The sequence below is a fragment of the Penicillium nucicola genome (genome assembly GCF_028828085.1).
Source record: "Penicillium nucicola strain IBT 29836 chromosome Unknown utg000003l, whole genome shotgun sequence".
Lineage (NCBI taxonomy): Eukaryota > Fungi > Ascomycota > Eurotiomycetes > Eurotiales > Aspergillaceae > Penicillium > Penicillium nucicola.
This window is the reverse complement of record NW_026643127.1, coordinates 815,573-834,584: the sequence shown is the minus strand read 5'-3', so window position 1 is coordinate 834,584 and position 19,012 is coordinate 815,573. Positions and strand designations below refer to the sequence as shown.

The 19,012-nt window shown below is 47.5% G+C and overlaps 9 protein-coding genes across 9 annotated transcripts; 5 read left to right on the top strand and 4 right to left on the bottom strand.

Moving 5' to 3' along the window:
- Positions 1-112: 112 nt before the first annotated feature.
- Positions 113-1,798, bottom strand: N7511_003892 (glycoside hydrolase family 32 protein; the record flags this gene model as incomplete). The annotated part of the gene is made up of 1 exon (XM_057126317.1): positions 113-1,798. One exon carries the CDS (start codon positions 1,796-1,798, stop codon positions 113-115), a length of 1,686 nt encoding a protein of 561 aa, XP_056985207.1.
- A 1,792-nt stretch (positions 1,799-3,590) lies between these two features.
- Positions 3,591-4,169, top strand: N7511_003891 (uncharacterized protein; the record flags this gene model as incomplete). Its single annotated transcript, XM_057126316.1, has 1 exon — positions 3,591-4,169. The coding sequence occupies one exon, from the start codon at positions 3,591-3,593 to the stop codon at positions 4,167-4,169; it is 579 nt and encodes a 192-aa protein (XP_056985206.1).
- A 637-nt stretch (positions 4,170-4,806) lies between these two features.
- Positions 4,807-5,853, top strand: N7511_003890 (uncharacterized protein; the record flags this gene model as incomplete). The annotated part of the gene is made up of 1 exon (XM_057126315.1): positions 4,807-5,853. One exon carries the CDS (start codon positions 4,807-4,809, stop codon positions 5,851-5,853), a length of 1,047 nt encoding a protein of 348 aa, XP_056985205.1.
- Positions 5,854-7,067: 1,214 nt separating this feature from the next.
- N7511_003889 (uncharacterized protein) lies at positions 7,068-8,058 on the top strand (the record flags this gene model as incomplete). Its single annotated transcript, XM_057126314.1, has 2 exons — positions 7,068-7,289; positions 7,351-8,058. 2 exons carry the CDS (start codon positions 7,068-7,070, stop codon positions 8,056-8,058), a joined length of 930 nt encoding a protein of 309 aa, XP_056985204.1.
- A 1,103-nt stretch (positions 8,059-9,161) lies between these two features.
- N7511_003888 (uncharacterized protein) lies at positions 9,162-10,602 on the top strand (the record flags this gene model as incomplete). Its single annotated transcript, XM_057126313.1, has 3 exons — positions 9,162-9,342; positions 9,401-9,498; positions 9,550-10,602. The coding sequence occupies 3 exons, from the start codon at positions 9,162-9,164 to the stop codon at positions 10,600-10,602; spliced, it is 1,332 nt and encodes a 443-aa protein (XP_056985203.1).
- Positions 10,603-11,480: 878 nt separating this feature from the next.
- Positions 11,481-12,212, top strand: N7511_003887 (uncharacterized protein; the record flags this gene model as incomplete). The annotated part of the gene is made up of 1 exon (XM_057126312.1): positions 11,481-12,212. The coding sequence occupies one exon, from the start codon at positions 11,481-11,483 to the stop codon at positions 12,210-12,212; it is 732 nt and encodes a 243-aa protein (XP_056985202.1).
- Positions 12,213-12,764: 552 nt separating this feature from the next.
- Positions 12,765-13,682, bottom strand: N7511_003886 (NmrA-like family protein; the record flags this gene model as incomplete). The annotated part of the gene is made up of 1 exon (XM_057126311.1): positions 12,765-13,682. One exon carries the CDS (start codon positions 13,680-13,682, stop codon positions 12,765-12,767), a length of 918 nt encoding a protein of 305 aa, XP_056985201.1.
- A 192-nt stretch (positions 13,683-13,874) lies between these two features.
- Positions 13,875-15,583, bottom strand: cpdS (uncharacterized protein; the record flags this gene model as incomplete). The annotated part of the gene is made up of 4 exons (XM_057126310.1): positions 13,875-14,698; positions 14,748-15,168; positions 15,218-15,363; positions 15,421-15,583. The coding sequence occupies 4 exons, from the start codon at positions 15,581-15,583 to the stop codon at positions 13,875-13,877; spliced, it is 1,554 nt and encodes a 517-aa protein (XP_056985200.1).
- Positions 15,584-17,617: 2,034 nt separating this feature from the next.
- Positions 17,618-18,429, bottom strand: N7511_003884 (uncharacterized protein; the record flags this gene model as incomplete). Its single annotated transcript, XM_057126309.1, has 2 exons — positions 17,618-17,737; positions 17,788-18,429. The coding sequence occupies 2 exons, from the start codon at positions 18,427-18,429 to the stop codon at positions 17,618-17,620; spliced, it is 762 nt and encodes a 253-aa protein (XP_056985199.1).
- Between the last annotated feature and the right edge of the window lie 583 nt (positions 18,430-19,012).

Here is a 19,012-nt window from a genome sequence, read left to right as displayed (position 1 = left end):
ACAGTCCATTGATGGCGTTTACTGAAAGGAATTTCATTATTTTTTAGGTTCAATATTTGCAACTATTTTATTCGTATAGAGGTGTAGGCTTAAGCAGACGTTTTTGCACCACTTAAGCGACAATAGCAGGACATAGCACTCTTTCGCTTTCTCCGCGGTCATGGCCACGCGCCTCGTCCCCAGCCTGCACGTCAATCTCTTCCAATATATCGGAAGACATCCTCTCCGGCCACGTATCTCCAATATCGTCCCAGAACTGCAAGTCTACGGCTGCCTCGGGATACGAGCCGAAGTCAAAAGATGCACCAATCGAGGTCTCAAGACTTGGATAAATACGTGAAGTGATCGCGAACTGATCATTCACGTAGATCTCGACGATAGAAACATCCACAAATATTCGAATAACAAGATCCTCTCCGTTAAAAAGGTTGAGATCGCCAATATCAGGAGCTGACACCCCGAGCCCCCGAACAGAAGACCGTCTTCTATCAACAGTCACCGTGCCCTTCGCGATATCAATAATGAGTGCAGTGAGCTCGCTTTTACCCGGGGATTCGCGGACATTGAACACAAAAGTCTCGTCGCCGGAGAATTTGCAGAAAGTAGCTTCAACCTCGAAAGTTTTTGTTTGGATAGAATCAAATTCAAAGAGCGATTTTGGTGGACAGCTGGATCTAAGGGCGGTGACTTGTGGCGCTGGACGAATTCCAAGTGTTGACATCGTACCAGCCTCTTCATCAATGAGCCATCTGTTGCTCACTATTCCAATATCAGTCAAAGGCCGTGAGATCTCAAAGAGCTCCCTTGGATGGGTCAGACACCCTGCCCAGCCCTGCGACTGGATTACAGACCCGTTGCAAGTCTCATCTGCCCATCCAAGTTGGAGTAGTCTGTTCTCGTGATCGCGAAAGATATGGGCCGCATATGAAATGCCGTGGTCCAATAGTCCGTGGGACTTAATTTCAAAGTCAATACAGTCATCATGCTGTGTAAATTTGCCGCAAATCCATAGCAGATAATGTCCATTGTGTCTTTTACTATGGGTGTCTTCCTCAATACCGACGATGATGTAGTCTTTCCGGCCCAGGGTAAAGAAGGAAACGCATTCAAAGTTCTTTCCAAATTGCAAGCTGCTGGTTGGTGAGATCCGAGAACCGTTTCTCGCTCTTAGAACACTCCCCAGTGACTCCCATCCAATCAAATCATGCGATTGATATAGGCAAAGCTGAGGTCCAAGATCTCGATTGCCCGATGCGATCATCATGAAGTTTGTTTTGATATCCACCTTCAGCAACTCGGCAAGAGACTGTGACTTTGAGACAAAAGGATCACGCCACCCTGTTGTTTTTGTGCTATCCGAGGGTACCAGAAGAATTGGATTATTCTGATAGCGTTGCCAGGTTTCCCCGAAATCGGTGGAGAATGCAACAGACTGAGACTCGCAACCCTCGATGTAGGGCAGTGACCAGTGGATTGGCAAGGAAGAGACACTCGTGTAGAAAAGGTACAGAACGCGCTGTCCGTCGACGATTTCGGAAACGATTGAACCAGAGAAGACACCCAGTGAATCATAGGTTGTTCCGTTTCTTAAGGCTGGAGTGCAGTCTTGCCAGGTGACCAGATCTTTGCTCTTTGCCATCCCCCAAGCACTATTGCCTGCCTTGGAGGTGCCTGGGTTCCATTGATAACAGACACGATATTCTCTTGTTTCTGGTATCCAGACTGCACCACATGGATCGTTCATCCACGAATGAGGCGCAATGAAGTGCGATATAGGCCGGAAGCGATTGAAGGACATCTTGCAATTTTGGACAAACATGAGATACGTATGTCCAGGTTCAATGAAATATCTGACTGTGAAAAAATACGTGGCTGATATGATCAAATATAACTCGACATATCTTGTCGCTGTTTGTATACTGGGAGATCATCCCCCATCAATATCATCCATCAGATTTTCCCATCTTCGGAAAATCTTCGTGACAATCAGTCCACTTCATCGGGAGAACTATCGCGGCTAGAGGAGTTTCTTCGCAAGAAAATAATACCTTCTCCAAGTTTCCGAGTTCTAAAATCAAGTCTCGATTCTGTGCCTCATTCTTCTCCGAGCTGCCTCCCACATTCTTCCTGGTGGACCGCATTTTTGTCCAATAGTCACAGCAAGAATTCAAATTTCACCGAGCAAACAATAATCTAGGGCCCGAGTGTCAGTCGCTTAATGTGAAAGCTTTGACAGTAGTTATGTTGATCGCTTAAACGCCGGACAATTCTCGGCGATATGCCAAGTCTCAGGATATGCGAATACTGTAGTTTCGCCCCAGAGCAACTGCACATAAAAGAACTGCATGGGCGCCGAAATCTTTCAGTAAGCCGCGCAGAAAAAGCTGATATCTTTGTCGCTTCCAACTATTGGTTTCTGTTCCTAAAATTTCAAGGGCAGCCCCGACGTTGGTTTTCTCACTTTTACTCAGCAACCAATCGCGGAGAACTGAGTAGCCATATCTGCGGCATGGATCAAAATTTGTCGACAAAGGATTTCGCTTCGACAAAAATATTCTGTCAGAGTCTGGAGGCGCGCGGACTTCTTCGTATGCTTTCGTCGGGGGAGCCTGAGCAACTTGGATTTACTTTCGAGTGGTACAGGCACAGTTGCTGAGCTGGGGTGATTGAACAAGCCTGGGAGGTAGTGAGGAATGGTAAAAGATACCGATAGTCTCCGGGAAATCTACCAACAACACATAGTGCCCACGACCGAGTTGACTATCATGCTCCATTACTCGGCCTGATCGAGATCTGCATGCGTGGCTCTGTCGGAAACAGTCATATAATACAATATAGATAATGTTTGAATTGAGTACCGAGTTGGTCAAGTCTGGAGATTCTTATCTGTGTGAGAATCCCCTTAGATACTGTAAATATCTGCCTCAAGCTAGTGCTAATTAGATTCCTTAGGTGATGAATCATTCTGGTTACCGTCATGGCTTATTCATGGCATAAACCATGGCCGGCTATCATAAATCTCAACAAACATTATGGATAAATCAACAGACAAGGGTCTATGGGTTAACTGTACCATAGCAAATGGTGGTAGAGCTACTTTCATTCCTAAAAGATTTAATAGAGTGCTGTAGACAGCTCCATGATACCAGCCCCAATGCTTCAGAATCTAATTTGAGCAGGGCCCACTATGTAAGATCATTTCCAGCAATAGCCTTGCACACTATCAAGTTATACGTGATTCAACCAAAGCTGTTTTTGATATGTGAATCTGCTTTAGAAGTAAATTAATTTATGTTAGGAATATACATGTCCCAAGGAAATATTTGTCGCATGTGCTATAAGTGTTTTCTTTTGTGCCTGAATTCCATACAATGAAACAATGAGTGAAGGGGTATGATCATTACGTTTGAGTGACAATGGTAGTCCTTGTTCACTTTATCTATAATTATGCCATTGTTTCCTCCAAGTTGTTTTCTTTGTCTCTTTCTTATGCGATTTTGAGAATCAAGCGCCTATAAAGTTCGAGTCAGATTCGCTCAGTACCGAGTCACCATTCCTAACACAGTATTACATTCTTTCAAACACTAAAGATGGCACCGTCTTTGCATGGATACTATGATGCGAGAGAAAGATCTGCGCGTACCATGGGACACCAGGAGCATGAATATGAAAGACTTTCGGCGATTGGCATACTCGGCGATGAATGCCAAAGTCAAGCTCGAATCTTGCTTCAAAAACTATACAACGATATTGTTACCGAAAAGTTTGGACCTGGATCCGGTTCTCAAGGTGAAATTCGAATTTTCTGCAAACCTTCAACTCGCAGATGGGTGCGATGGAGGCTCGAAGAGCTACTAGGTGAGTTTCGCCGTCTTGGATGTCGAGATTTGGAACAGGAAGTTATTGTTGAGAATCTCTATCAGATCCTCAGATGGAATCGAGCTTGGTTTCTAATTCTTAGAGAGCAGGGGAAGATACTGAACATCTCACACGAGCAGCGGAGAGTAGTATTTACACCACAGACTCAAGGTAGGAGGGCGATCGAAGAGAGGAGAAGGCTTGACGCTGCTTTCGCATACTTAGAGACAGCGGAAGAGTCTAATCAGTGGAACGATGAGTGGTTGGTTCGGTTCAACGAAGCAGGAGGATTTGACTTTTTGGAGGGATGATTCTCAAATTTCTTAGAATACTTTTTTTTATATTCTGTTGACATTTTATTTTACAAATTGCGACTAACTATCGAATATTAATTCGTGCTGAACTTTCTTTTGTATGAAGATCATGGATTTCGCACAATTCATTCCTTTTACTGCAGTATTCTCTACATTCAACCCTTATATAGCTATTAATTCGTGTTCTGCTTCCATTTTGACAAGTAGATAATGTCATTTTCTCCTATAGCTGTCCGTATGCTTGAAACTAAGGATGCGATTACTTATAAAAGGGCGGACTATACTCACTCCCACCAATGAAATCTTCCCGTTCTGCCATCCGTCCTCGGCGATTTCACGCTTCCCTGAGAAGTTAATTCAATCGGACTCCAACTTTCCTTCAACACTGCTTTCTGCGCTCTAAAATTCAATCAAGTCTTGCCGTCTTTTTACGAAAGGGCATGCTATAACAATGCTCCTTCAATATGTGCACTCTTTCTGCGGCACGCTAGATGCCACAGTTATCTTACATGGCTTCGTTGCCGTATCAGTTCTGCTATGCGTACTCTTTGCAGCCATTGCATACTCTGGTAACACTTTTGCGACAAGAAGACAATTGAAGAATCTCCAGCCTCTCGGTTTAAACGAAAGCAATATGGCTGATCAATATGATCGCAAGTATGAGTCACCAGAAGGAACCGTTCTCAATGGACTACCCCGAGTGAAGGCGATATACATCCACCCTGTCAAGTCATGTGGACCGGTCGAGGTTAGTCGCGCGTTACTTACCAAGTCTGGATTTATGTATGATCGATCTTTCGCACTGGCAACTGAGAGCCCTCAAGCCGATGCCCCTGGGACGTTGGAATGGCGATTCATCAGCCAGCGCACAAAACCACAGATGGCTCTCATCGCGACGGAGCTATGGCTGCCATCCAAGGAAAGCAACCCGAATGACACCTTAGTTCAATCGGGTGGATGTGTTGTCTTGACATTCCCGGACCCAGACACGCCGAACTGGACCACTCGCCTTGAGGCCTTTTTCCATACATGGAGCCTCTCAACTGCGCCCCAAGTGTCCTGTGTGATTCCTCTTCATATTACAGCCACTCAAATGGATCGCCTCAATATGAAGATGAAGACATTCCGCATACATTCGCGCGACGCAAAGGGCCTGAACATGGGAGAAGTTCCATCGATTGCAAATGTCTTGCCGAAATTGAAGAAGTTTCTGCGACTTTCCGAGAACTCAAGCATTACAATCTTGAGGTGCACTCCTGATACCCTCGTGCATACCGATAAAAACCTCGCGCCACTTCAATATATCGGTTCACCAGCCGTGCACGGCTACACAGACCAGCAACCTATCAACATTAACACATTGTCTTCCGTGCATGCTGTGTCAGCACTTCTTCCCCAAGAGAACCAACCAATGAATGCACTTCGCTTCCGCGCAAACCTATGGATTACAAACACTCCTGCCTATGAAGAAGAAAATTGGAAGCGTTACCGTATCCTGCCAAAATATGCTCGGCTTGATTCCAGTGAGAAACTACGCGCCAGTGTGGCTCCAGTAATTTCTGTTGTTTGTCGCACATCTCGATGCACTATGCCGAATGTCAACACCGACACTGGAAAATTTGACACCGATATTCCTCCCCGGAGAGAAAGAAAGGCAAACCTCAGCCAAGCACAACTTTAGTGCAACATCGCACAATTGAGACTGGAAACAAGGCGGCACTCGGTTATCTTGGAATGCACTGTGTCCCTGAAGACCGGAACTTGATGGAGGCTGAAGAGCAGAATATGGGGCTATATGTCCAAGTTGGTGATGAGATTGAGGTTCTTGAACGCGGTGTACATCTTTACGGGTCCACTGGAAATGATTACTAGTATTATTGCCTTGGGTCCAGGTCAGGTGGGTATATCAATCAAGAAGGAGTATGATTAGACGTGGGGGAAATGAAGAAGGCAATCAAGGCATTGTGATGCGCCACCCGTGAGAAGCTATCATTTTGCCCTGTAAATTCAGTGCCACAACTGCAGGCTGTACTTGTAATATCACCTCTTGTGTACTGGATGTATGCGTGTGGCTACTGTACATTGAAGAACGATAATCTAGTGAAATCCGTATGCGAGATGCTGTGTGATCTCTCTTTTATTTTCTTTTGGGGGGCTCATAAGCTTTGCCGAATACTAGTGGCTTGTTGTGCATCCGAACAGTCCGAAGGCTAACAAGCAGGGGGGAGTGATCACAACCGGGCCGTTCAAGACTTGAACAGCTGATAATCACTAGTGGCGCGAATAAGAACTATCTGAAGAGAAACAGCAGCCGAAAAATTTACCGAGAAGTCATAAACATTCTGCAGTCAGGGCCTACGGGAATATATAATTTTAGTCACCTTGCAGTGCCATGAATGATGGACTGCCACTCGTAAATATGGAAGCTGATCGGTAATGTAAGGCAACTATTGATTTAATTTGCATAGTTTAATAGATATGCCTTGAATTCTGCAACTCATGTCTCACTTAGCCTCAATTTTCCCGGTGGCGGGAAGTCGATCTTCAGCCCTTGCAAAAGGAAACATACCACTACCGATAGCACCGGAGTGCCCTGCTGATCAAGGCCAAATCAGCCCCACATCTTATGCAATATCAATTTTACATCTCTTCATTGAAGCTAAATCTCGAGAAGTGGCTCTCGTATCGGCACATGCCAAGGGTGAAACATTTGGGTCAGCCGATTTTGATGGGACGCCTCGACAGAGATCAAATGTGACATGCCGCGAATGATAAGAATCCAGTCCAATATACGGCAATAGACGCTTTATTTATACCAGAACCACAACCGCGAACCTTCGATGGCCCTATCACAGACGTGAGGAACCCGAGTAAAACATTTGACTTAGAACCAAGATGAATTTAGTATCCAACTCGTGGGCACCCTTGCTTGCAGCTATACTGGCTTGCCTTTTTACTTCGGTAGAAGCATTCGAGAACTCACACACGAAGCATGCAAAGCCAAGCTTCTCATTTGATCAGCTTTGGGATCTTGAGAAGACCTTTTGGGATGCGTTCCTCTACCCTGCCAATCTCAAACAGACACAAGGCAATTCGTCTACCATTTTTGCCTCCGATGTAAGAACGCGTCCACATGAGAATCAATTTTTTCCACATTTTAACGGTTCCAAAATCATAGGTCCAAGGACGTGTCGACATTACCCGTACCTTCGATGGAGATGAACTGAACCGTGAATACATCTTCGGCCTCTTTGCAGATCCTGATCATGTCAGTCTTGTCGGTGTTCCGATCGCATATAACATCACCCAGTTTGCTGCCAACGACAATATCGCTTCCGCAACCGCAGTAGTAACCTTCAACGCAACAACCTTCGGAGTCCTTATCCCCGTCACAATCGATACCTGGATTGAGTTCAACGAAGACGGAAAGATAGCCCAGTATGATGCCGTGTTCCGCTGGTTTGAGTACCTCCTAGACTTCCTAGTCGGAGGCGTGGCAACAAAGATCAATGCCACCTCGTCTGACCAAGCCGTCGCATATGTGTCTGATATACTGGCAAAGACAATCTGCGAGACCCATGAACAACATTGCACAGGATCAAATCAGCAGTATACGGATAGCTCTGCTTGCTATGACTTTTTGACTAAAACCGTACGGTTTGGGAAGAGTTATGAATTGGGTCGCAATACATTGCTGTGCCGGGAGGTCCATGAGCATATGGTACAGTATCGGCCCGACGTACACTGTGCTCACATCGGACCCGGTGGCGGTGGATATTGCGTCGATGATATGAGTTATGGACAGACTGTACTGCAACGGTACTTTAATGATTCGTGGATCCCATATGGATATGGCACGGATCAAAATATTTGGTTAGCCAACTAAAAGAACTCGGTGCACGTTTGCCAAGTCTAGTACACGCATGTGGTGACTGAATTTGAATTACTGCATCACAAATTATCTGTATCTATTCAAAATACCATGAGGCGAGGTCGATTCTCAAGAAAAGGCCGAGTGACAACCGACTTTGGCTGTATATGCCCACATCAAAGCCCTTGCACATGTCTATTATCAAGTATACAATCAATGCAGCAGCAGGACCACTTTTTTGGTCGCGTGCCACTCCTTGAGGATAAACAGGTAGTTAAAAGTGTAATAGCGATCAGCGTGCATTTAATCCATGTTGCGTGCTATGTCACATTAGAAACGAGATCATTGGTATATCCACAGAGCCCCTTGTTTGTTAAAAGCAAGAGTAAAGTTTTTGGCTTATCACGAGTTGAACGTGGTCTTACGGGGAATTATGCCAGCAAGGGGGTTCGGCTACTGTATACAGCTCGAAACTTGATCAATGATATCATATAACACACCTTATCGATAAAGTCTCCGGTCTTCCTAACCTTGTTTACCAGTGCGCGTACCCTACATTCCAATCCCTTCGCATGCCCGTTCCTAGCCGTCTTCCATTTATCCTGGCTCACAATCCTCCGACACAGACCGAGCGAGCTTTCTATTCCCCACGTAAAGCACGCCACCTAGGGCCTTTCATAATCCCTATAGCCCGAAGAGACATAAAGCAGGGGCTCTCTATCAAAACGTAGGAAAGTGGACCCACGACAGTGATCTCATAAGTTACACTTATGCAAAGCTGAATCATCAGATTCCCGTTCCAATTGCACAATCAGTGACCAGCTTTAAAACAGGACAGGCAAAATTGCCGGCTATAAGCCGCGGATCCCAGAAGCTACATGCCAGCCTTATAATCCAAGACGTATGGAAATTCTTCCCGTCACCTGGCTGGCCTCTGACATGGGTTTATTCATCCCTTCCAACAACTTGGACCTCCCTTGACAGTCATCGAGCAATGTAACAAAAGATTAATTATAGGCGCAAACACATGTAGTTATAACCGATAGGTCGGCCGTCTGAACTCGGTCCCTCTCTTGTCTCGAATGCTATGTCATTCAACCTGACAGATTATGATCAAAATGGAGACCAGACACTCTTGCAGCAGCAATTCACGAACTGGGAGCGAGGCCCAGATACGCTTATGTCCTGAAAAGTTTGATGATATCTCAACCGAAGAGGATCGATTACCTCCGGTGGATGGAGGGATCCAAGCATGGATGTTTTTGGCAGCATGTGTTATGCTTGAGGCTCTTATATGGGGTCAGTGATACAGAGAAGCCTTCCATTATGCGGACCACGCAAACTAACCCTAGTATAGGCTTCGCCTTTGGTTTTGGTGTGTTTGAGAAGTACTACCGAGAGCTTGAAGAGTTTCAGGGCTCTAGCATGGTAGCTGTTATTGGAACATGTGCTACGGTTCGAGTGCCAAATCTTGATTATCTGGTTTCATGCTAATGCTTTTTGCAGGGAATTTCCTATTTGAGCTGTCCAGCTGTGATCATTGCAATGATTCTTATGCCCAAAATGGGGCGATGGTTCTCCATTATAGGGCTAACAATCATGTGCTTTTCCCTAGCCATGGGGTCATTCTCAACAAACGTTACCCATCTGGTTCTCTCACAAGGTGTCGGATTTGGCATCGGAGGCTGTATCGCATACAGCCCTTCAATTCTCTACATGAGTGAGTGGTTCGTCAAACGAAGAGGACTTGCATTTGGCATAGTCTGGGCTGGGTCAGGGGTATCCGGCCTGGCCTTTCCAATTGGCGTGGAAAAACTCCTGTCAAGCTTTGGATATCAAACTACTTTGAGAGTCATCTCCATTCTCGCATTTGTTCTTGCCGCTCCGCTGTTGTACTTCCACAAACCACGTCTGCCAGTGTCAAGAACAATCGGCTACCATCGTCTCAACTTCCGATTCCTTTTCAACAAGGTTTTTGTCATCTATCAGATTGGCAACATCATGGAAGCACTGGGATTTTTCCTACCGGGCATATATCTCCCAACCTATGCCCGCAGTATTGGAGGCTCTAATTTTATATCCTCACTTACGGTGATGCTGCTGAATCTCGCATCTGTGTTCGGCAGCGTAGGCATGGGTCATCTGGCAGATCGATACCATGTAATCACCTGCATTACGATCTCCACAGTCGGTAGCACGCTGGCTGTGTTATTTCTCTGGGGATTTTCCTCCACAATTCCGACTTTGTTGGTCTTTAGTGTGGCATATGGACTATTTGCAGGATGTTTCTCGGCTACGTGGGCAGGAATCACCAATGAAGTTCAACGGGTCGATCCAAAAGCCGATGCAACCGTCATATTTTCGATAATTGCCCTTGGAAGAGGGGTTGGAAATGTCGTTAGCGGTCCTTTTAGTGAAGCTTTGATTCGAACAGATCCCTGGAAAGGTGTGCTCATAGGGGGATATGGCAGTGGATATGGCCTTGTTATCTTGTGTACCGGACTCAGCACTTTACTGAGTGGGATATGTATAGTTGCGCATCACATGAAATTTATATAGATGGATTCGGTGTAAATTTATGTACATGATTGGTGGCGGATTATATAGGGTGAAACATGGGATGGATATTTGTGTCCTAAGTCGATACTCGCTGGTTTTGGCTCAGAACTTTTCTTTCGTCTCCCATTCTTCAAGCTGGGATACTGTGGATTATTATAGCTAATCATATTCTCACATTGAATCATTTCAAGTCCTATCAATAATTGTAAATCACTTACATGGCCTCTCTAGTCGAGAACCTCGTTATCCGCTGCCATCCGGACAGCTGAGGAAAAAATGTAACGACGCAGAATCTGATTCACTGGGAAAAATCAAAAAAGCTTAATCAAGTTTCAATCCAAGCAAATAAGCTTTCCAGCAGGGCACAATTGCATAAAATAGTCAAGTACATTTCAAGCCTTTTAAGATGCAACTGGGAGCTTTTCCGAGTCTACGACGCCATCCCGACCCTCCCGAACTATAGTTCGCAGCTCAAATCCTGCGCTCCACGCTTCCCGAAACTTTATTGTCATACTGCGCGGCGATTCGATCTGGCCAGTTGAGATATGCAATTGTATACGTCATTCGAACAGAATATAGCAATTTCATTGAGCGCCGTTGTTGGGATTTTCCAGTATTCCACGCGCGTTTCCAGTCATTGACTCTATGACGCCGCCACGAAAAGACCTTCCGGTTATCTGCCAGGTTCAGTTGTCGTGATTTGTTGGAATTGTGCCGCATTCATATGTAGGCGCGATCATGACTCGAGAAAGCTTGTATGTGCTTCGTAGTGAAGTGGTATAAAGCCGTGCCCGAGTACGTGCGGCATCGAGGAAAGATCACTTTTCCTACGCTATTCCGCCCTAATTTTATACACCTTTGAAGATCCGTTAACTAAAATGCGTTTCCTCAACTTCATTGGTCTCGTCTTGGCCGGAGCTACTGCCTCCAACGCAGCGTCTGCTTGCGCACCCACTGACTCCGATGCTGCTGTTCTGGAATTCGCCTGGGGTCTAGCTGACTTCATTGGCGGCTACTACAACTCCACCGTCGACTCCAACTTCCCTTCCAGCTCGAAGAACGCCACTGTCCTGGGCTACAAGAAGATTCTGGCGGGTCTCTCAACGCAGAACACCCTCTCGGTTGAAGCCATTGACAAGGTCTCCGCCAAGGTCTCTAGCTACAAGGAGCCCCAGTGCACTTTCGACTACCCCCAGGTCAACACCACCGCTGCCTGGGCCTACTACGCCTACCAGTTCGAGTCCACCGTCACTGGTGCCTTCATCGGTCTTGCTGGATACACCCAGTCTCCTGAGGTTTCCTTCCTCATGGCCCGCCTGGCTGCCGAGCACAACGGCCACGCTACCGTCATCGGTAGCCGTGTCAACTCTACTCTCTTTGCCGATAACTCCACCTCCTTGGTGGCGGCCTATGGTCCCAACCAGGTCATCTCTACCCGCAACGCCACTGGCAGCCTCGGCCAGTACCTTGGCGGTTGCCTCACTGCTCCCTCCAGCCCCTGCGGTGCTCTGCGCATCGGTCCTCTGGACGCTACCCCCAGCTCCTCTGCTGGTGCTAGCTCCACTGCTTCCCCCAGCTCCACTGCTTCCTCTGCCTTGAAGCACCACTAAGGGATAGGAACGGTTTACCGTGTATGATATCTTGAGATGTTCTGTCTTTGAAAGAAGGGAGTTAATGGTTCAATGTAATAATCTAAGTACTTAGAGCTATAATAATGGGAGGTTAAGACAGACTTTTGAAATCTGCAGACAATTGGTACCATCGTAGGGAGAAAGTAGCTTACTGAAAAACAAAATATGTATACCGAACTTTCGACATTATTGTAGTGTTTGTCGTCTGATCCATGAACTTAGGCGAGTACTGACGCTTCTTGTGAAAGATGAGATCTATTACAACTCGTGTCTATAGATTACCATTTTATGATCAATCAATCAATCAAAGTTTAATCAACTTGTTGCAGCCTAGCTAGTATCCTAATGGCAATACAGGCGTTTCATCTAGTTGAAGCAAGCACCTATTCATAAGCCTGACAATAATACAAAAAAGAATTTGCGGCCCAGCCATCAATAGATGCGATTCCTCATGATAAATTTCATTATACTACCTAGGCAGCAAAATCACATAACAATCGATTACCCGCAGCCATATCAGCTCCAACGAGACTACACGCTGAAGAGATCCTTATTCTCAGTCACCCACTCCTCAAACCCAGTTGAAGGTCTTCCAGTGTAAAGCTGCACATTCCGGACCCCCTCCTCATAATGAGCGCGCGAAACATTTGCATCTTCATCGGTTCCGAATCTCCGAATCATATATTTGGCAAACGGCTCAGGCAGGCCATGACTCAGGTGTTGCTCCAAGGCCTCCTCCGCATTGATAGTCGTGATGGTAACCGGTTTCCCCAGAACCTTCGCAACAACATGAATAGCATCGGACATCGAGATAACCCTCGGGCCATAGACATAGACCTTGCGCTGACCATTCTTCGGTCCCTGAACGAGAATAGTTCCACTGACACGACCCATATCACCAGGCGTGACACAATCAAGCTTGAAGTTCGGTGTGAAAATCTTCACTTCTCCCGAGTGAATATCACTCTTATTGCGCAGAATGTTCGTAGCAAAGCCTCCAGGCCGCACGGCAACGTAGTTTTCCACACCGAAGACCTTGTCGAGGTTGAGTTCCACCTGCGCGTGCACGTAAGGGATGAGATCGCTGGGCTCGACGTCCTTGGGCTCGCCGGAGATGGTGTAACTGCTCAGGAAAACGACAAATTCAATACCAGAGGATTGTAGAGCCTCAAGAGTCGACTTCATGTGGTCTTTCGAGCCCATGGCTGCGTAAATGAAGGCACGCTTGGCTCCGAATTTCTTGGTGGCCGCAGCGACGGACTCGGCGTCCGCCATATCGGCTTGGACTCTTTCGAACCCGCCAGCTTGCTCTTGCTGCGCGCTGAGACCCGGAATTGGCTTCGTTGGATCACGCATCGCTAGGACGACCTTCGCTCCATGCTCTTGGGCAGTGCGGGCCGCGACGGATCCGATGTTGCCGGTTGGCCCAAATACAATGACGGTGGACATGATGTGGATTTTGGAAATAACTGTTGGATGCTTTGGTTACAATTGCAAATCTAATTTCCCTGGACAGGGATTTGCTTTATATAATTGGAAGGCGGAGGGATTCTCTTGAACGTCGCGTTTCGGACTTAAGCTAAATCCGCGCAGACACGGGATTGTCTTGTTCTTTCTTCCTATAATACCACTCGGGAATATTTACAGAGCAGTAAAAGAGCCTTTCTGCTGGAGGCTTTCAATACGCCCGAGCAAGAACTCGAGATGCCTATAGGCCGCACCAGGAACATACTGGGGGATTTCATGACCAGATCCGTAGACCGTACTGAAGGTCAGACCACGCTCAGTATGGGCCGTGCCTAGAATACCGGCACCGGCATCCGCCGTCCAGGGGGTACTAGAGTCACCGTTTGCGATTTTATCCAAGGCATCCGTGTACGGCACGAAGAACGGCTCGGTGGGGGGTTTCTGGAAGCCCTGCTTGCCATTCCAGGTCATGTTCTGGATTGTAGCTAGGGATCCGTTCGCGAAAAGAAGGTAATCGTACCAGCCGTGGCCGAGGAGGACGTTATTCGTCTGCTCGATGACGCGGGGTAGGGGTCCTAGTGCGCTGGGGAGTGAGCCGTCGCCGTTGGGGAAGATGTCGCCTCCGCAGACGGCGTAGTTGGTTGTTGGGACGTGGAGGGCTTCTTGGACCGCGGATTGGTTGAAGTAGTTGTTTGGGCCGCCTGCTAGAGAGGGGAATCCCATCTCGTCCCAGAGGAAGGGGCAGAAGTCTGTTAGGTGGTATATGTTGAAGCAGGGGTTGATGTATGTTGCGGCTTTTACTATTTGGTCCCAGACGTCGCAGCCTGGTTTGCTGGGATTTGGTGCGACGGGGAAGCTTTTTGGTGGGGGGAAGGTTAGGGCTTTGGTGAGGAATTCAGTGTAGCCGCATTCGTCGTTGCGTTTGTTGATTTCTTTCATGAAGGTTTCGTTTAGGCCGAAGACGTTGGAGAAATAGTTCAATGCTGGGACGGCGGGGGCTGGGTTGTATTAGGGGAGGAGCAGTCAGAGGAAGTGGGTGGTACGCACCATAGATCAGAACCTCATCCTCGTTGATAGAAGGATCGTTGATTTGAATGCCTTTCAGGTTGAAATGTGTCTTGTCCTTGCGGTCCAGCATCCCGGAAGCAATATAGGGAATGTATTGACCGGCATAGCTCTCTCCAGTAATGTAAACCTTATAACCCTGCATGCTAAAGGTCTCAATGAAGTTCTTCCAGAAATCGTTAAACTGATTGGCGACATCAATTTCATTTTCCACCGAAGCTGGACCAGGAGAAAAACCCGTGCCAGCGGGCTGATCAATGTAGACCACGTTGGTCAATTTGGTCCATGAGTAAGGGTTCTTCACAGGCTCATATACACCGGATTGCCACAGGAAAGGGCCATTCTCCTGCAACAGACCGTCGAGCGAACTGCAACCGGGGCCTCCATTCAGCCAGATTGTAATCTAGACGAAAATTAGAACAGATCCAGTAAGGGCTTTGATACTGACACACCTCCTTCTTCGCAGCTGGGTTGGTAGATGGGAAGAACCAGAAGAACAAGCTCGAGTTCCCATGAGGCGTATTGGATATAAGACCAGAATAACTTTCACCAATATCGAAAGGCACCTGGGGGAAGTGAGTACCATTGACGGCGAATTCTAGATCTCATTAATACTTGCTGTTCAATCATTCATAGACAACCCATCTGAACTCACTCTGCGTCTTCTTATTCAAATACTGAAACTCAGTCTGACTAGCAGCCACATCCCTCTTTTGAACATTCCTGACCGACTGTTTCAAAGATGCAGCCTTACGATGCGGACTCTGCAAAGCAGCAGCCGCAGCAACAAGCAGTGTAAACGGCGCCAAGACCAACATCGCGAGATAATTTTATGCAGCTCGAAGGAGACAACCAAACAGCGAGACTATCCTGTCTATTTAACAACACCATGGCGTTCCCAATTTGCGCGCTGCATGCACGAAATAAACGCAGATCAATTGTCTTCCCAGAGCCAAACCACCAAGCTTTGCCGAAGCCGCAGGGCTCCACATCGCCTGGCGGTGATATCCGCTATGAAGCAATCATTCGTCGGCGCCAAGCGGGGTAACGCGGTGGCCTAGAGTCATTGCAACGCTGCCAGAGATAACTAGGAAGGTGACATGCTAACCAATGTCGTCATGTTTACGAAGAATAGCTCGTCGTAGTGGAAAGTGCTATAACCCCGACGGAGTCCTGCTTCGCTTCCATATTGCGCCTCGGTTAGGTGATTGATCTTCTTCGCCAATGGGTCTTATGCAGGGGTCTTTGGATGCAAGGGGTAAATGAAAGCCAGGAACACTGCGTCTTGTTTCATAGTGCGGAAAGGCTCTTGCTTTGATTTATAAGTGACCAAGTGCGATTCGTGCGACTCGGCGGAACCTACCCGTTGCTATCCGGGGCCGGGTTGCCGATATGCTAAGTTAAGCATTGACCATAAAGGCGACTCCGGGCGATTTCCGCCAGTGAGATGACGTTCTTTCCCTGATATGATCCTAGCGGATGATTCGCTTATTCGATCGGACTTTTCTGGCATGTTCTCTGCAGGACCAGAATAGGAAACAGGTCACCTCGTGGATAAGGATTCGGCAGGATTCGGTATACTCCAAGTTATGCGTTAGGTTCAGTTATAAAGAACTTCCCACGTTCGCCTTCCAGAACGAAAACCGGATTCTTCCCGTGTTCGTCTCTGATACGCACAGCAGCACAGCCTGCCCTAACCACCCAATAAGACCAACTCTTCTTATCGCGACACCTAGCCCAATTCTATCCTGCAAGTTGCCACCAGATTATAACACGAGGCATCAGGATGATTCATACAATAGCCCGTAATTGACATGCAATGCAGCCGTGAGATACGAATGACTGTACAGTATACTGTACGCCCCTTCCCGATATACAGCGTGCAGGTCGGATGTTTGCTTTTGGGCATCAGAAAACTCAAGCCACCTGCAGGGTGTACAGTACAGTCAGAAGGCACGGATATCCGAGCCGACTTCCGAGCCCGAGATCGGGTGTTTCTATGGAGGGAAGGGCTATGGCTTTCAGTGTGGCTTTCAGCCTTTGGCGGGGCAAAGGGATTTTCACATGAAGCGGGGGAAGTAATGATCTTGGTAGCTCAGGGCAGAGCAAAACCCAAAAGGAAAGGCAAAAAGCAGACCCAAACCCAAATTGAAGCCATTGTGGGGTAAGAAGGGCACGAGACTCGGTCCGTATTCCTGATCGGTCGCATGGTGAGTGCATATGCAGATGTGCAGATTGGCACGTGGAGGCCTGGGGTGTTGGTGATGGGGGATGGGGGCTTATAGTTGGGGTTGGCAGGAGGGGAAAAGTCGGTGACTTTGGAGGGCCCAAGGGGTTTGAGTTAGGATTGTGTCGGAGATGTCTGACGGAGTCTGGGGAACTGTGGAACTGGGGAATGGGAACTGGAGGTAAGGAATGCCCAGGATGGGGATCGGCGTGGTGTAACGCGTGACATTTTTGAATCCGGGGATTGACATTTGCATCTCCAAATGATCAGGTGGGATGGTGAGAGGGCCAAGATGCTTGGCTGATTGTTGGGTATGCTGAGTGGTAGAATTATACGAGGGGGAGCGATCTCACGGAGGGAAAAACGTAGTAATGATATATTGGCCAGACCTATATTGAAACACCTAAGAACACGCCGAGGTAAAACAGCCTCTATTAACATAAAATCACAGAAACCAAAATCAAATGAGCATAAACCAATGAAAAAAGAAATAGTATCCAACACCGAACCCCAATTCCAAGTGTATCGAGGTATCCCATTATCCAATCATCATAAAATCACATGAAAATCATAAACAATCCGGTCGTGAGGTCGTCAAAGTGAGAGGGGCGGAGAGACGACAGACTTAGGCAGAGCTGCGGCGCTTCTTCAAGCGCAGACTGATCCTCTTCTTGATTGAGGAGAATGGGTTTGTGAGTGGACGGTTGTAGAATGGGTCATTTTTGAAATCGTCGTCCGTGAATTTCTGGAAAGTATTAGCAAATGTCAATTGAAAAATAAAGTCACAATGCATACCGTTCCTGGAAGACGCATGAAGTTGCCAGAGAAATCATTCATCATGTTGGAGCCCTCTTCGTATTGATACTCCTGGCCACTCCGATCCGTAGTTCCGGGAGGGTAAAAGGCCACACCGTCCAATGGCCGGTGACTGTTCAGAGCATCGGCAATCTTGTGCTGCGGAGTCGCCCGGAGGGCCTCGGCGTTGGATTCCTTCACAGCTTCAAGTGGGCTGTACTGGCTGATGCGGTTGCGTTCGGGACGGGCAGCATCATAGGGACCCTCATGGTGGTAAGAGAACAGGGAGACATCGTCCAGTTGATCGATGATGTCGGGTTGCACAAGCTGCGAGTGTCGCGATGGCTTGTGAGGGTTGTGAGTAGTGCGACGGCGGCGAGGCACAGATGGGTCCTGACTGCGTCTCGGCTCAACCGGATGGTGTTCGGGAGTGCCGGAATACCAGATGGACGGCGCAGAGCTGACTGAATCAGAGCGCGCCCGTCGAGAATACCCTGATGGCGCCGGAGACATGTAGCGAGCGTAAGGGTTGTTGCTGCGCATGCTGGAGTTCATACTTGGGCTCCGATCCAATGAGGTATGTTGGTTGAAAGGGTGATGAGGATGGTGGCGCGAGGCCATGGACATACAATCAACGGCCATTTGCAATGTTCCTGAATGATTTGGAAGAGAAGAAAGGGTGTTGCGGTGCGGTATCCAGAGATCACACGATTTCAGTACGAGAAGTATAGGTCACCAGTTGCGATATCGGTCTGAGCGTCAGCTGGTGTAGTATAGTTCGCAGCGATCTGAACAGAAGTGATCCAAGAAGAATATCCGAGGAGAATGAAGGAAAAGAAGTATAGAAAGAGGAATCCCGCGAAGTAAATGAGTCAGGGAAGCAACGACTGTGACGTGACGTCTTGCGCAGCTCATGGAAGATCAGACTTTATCCGACTTTAGTTCGCGCGCTAGAATTTTCATCGGTCCATGGCTTTACCAATAATCGCCTAGTACCACCTGTCGGCATGGACATGACATGGATATGGGCTCCATTTTACCGTGGGTCTCTCCTATTGAAGTTTAGTCTGGGACCCTGCTCTTCTTCTCGAGTGATATCATCCGGTCAGCCCGGATTGGCTGAAGAACCTAACGCCACTCTACTTATAGTCCGACTACTTCTCCCCTGACTCTCGACGCGAAAATACACTGTATTCGTGAATAGTTTCAAATCCACTGTTGCTAG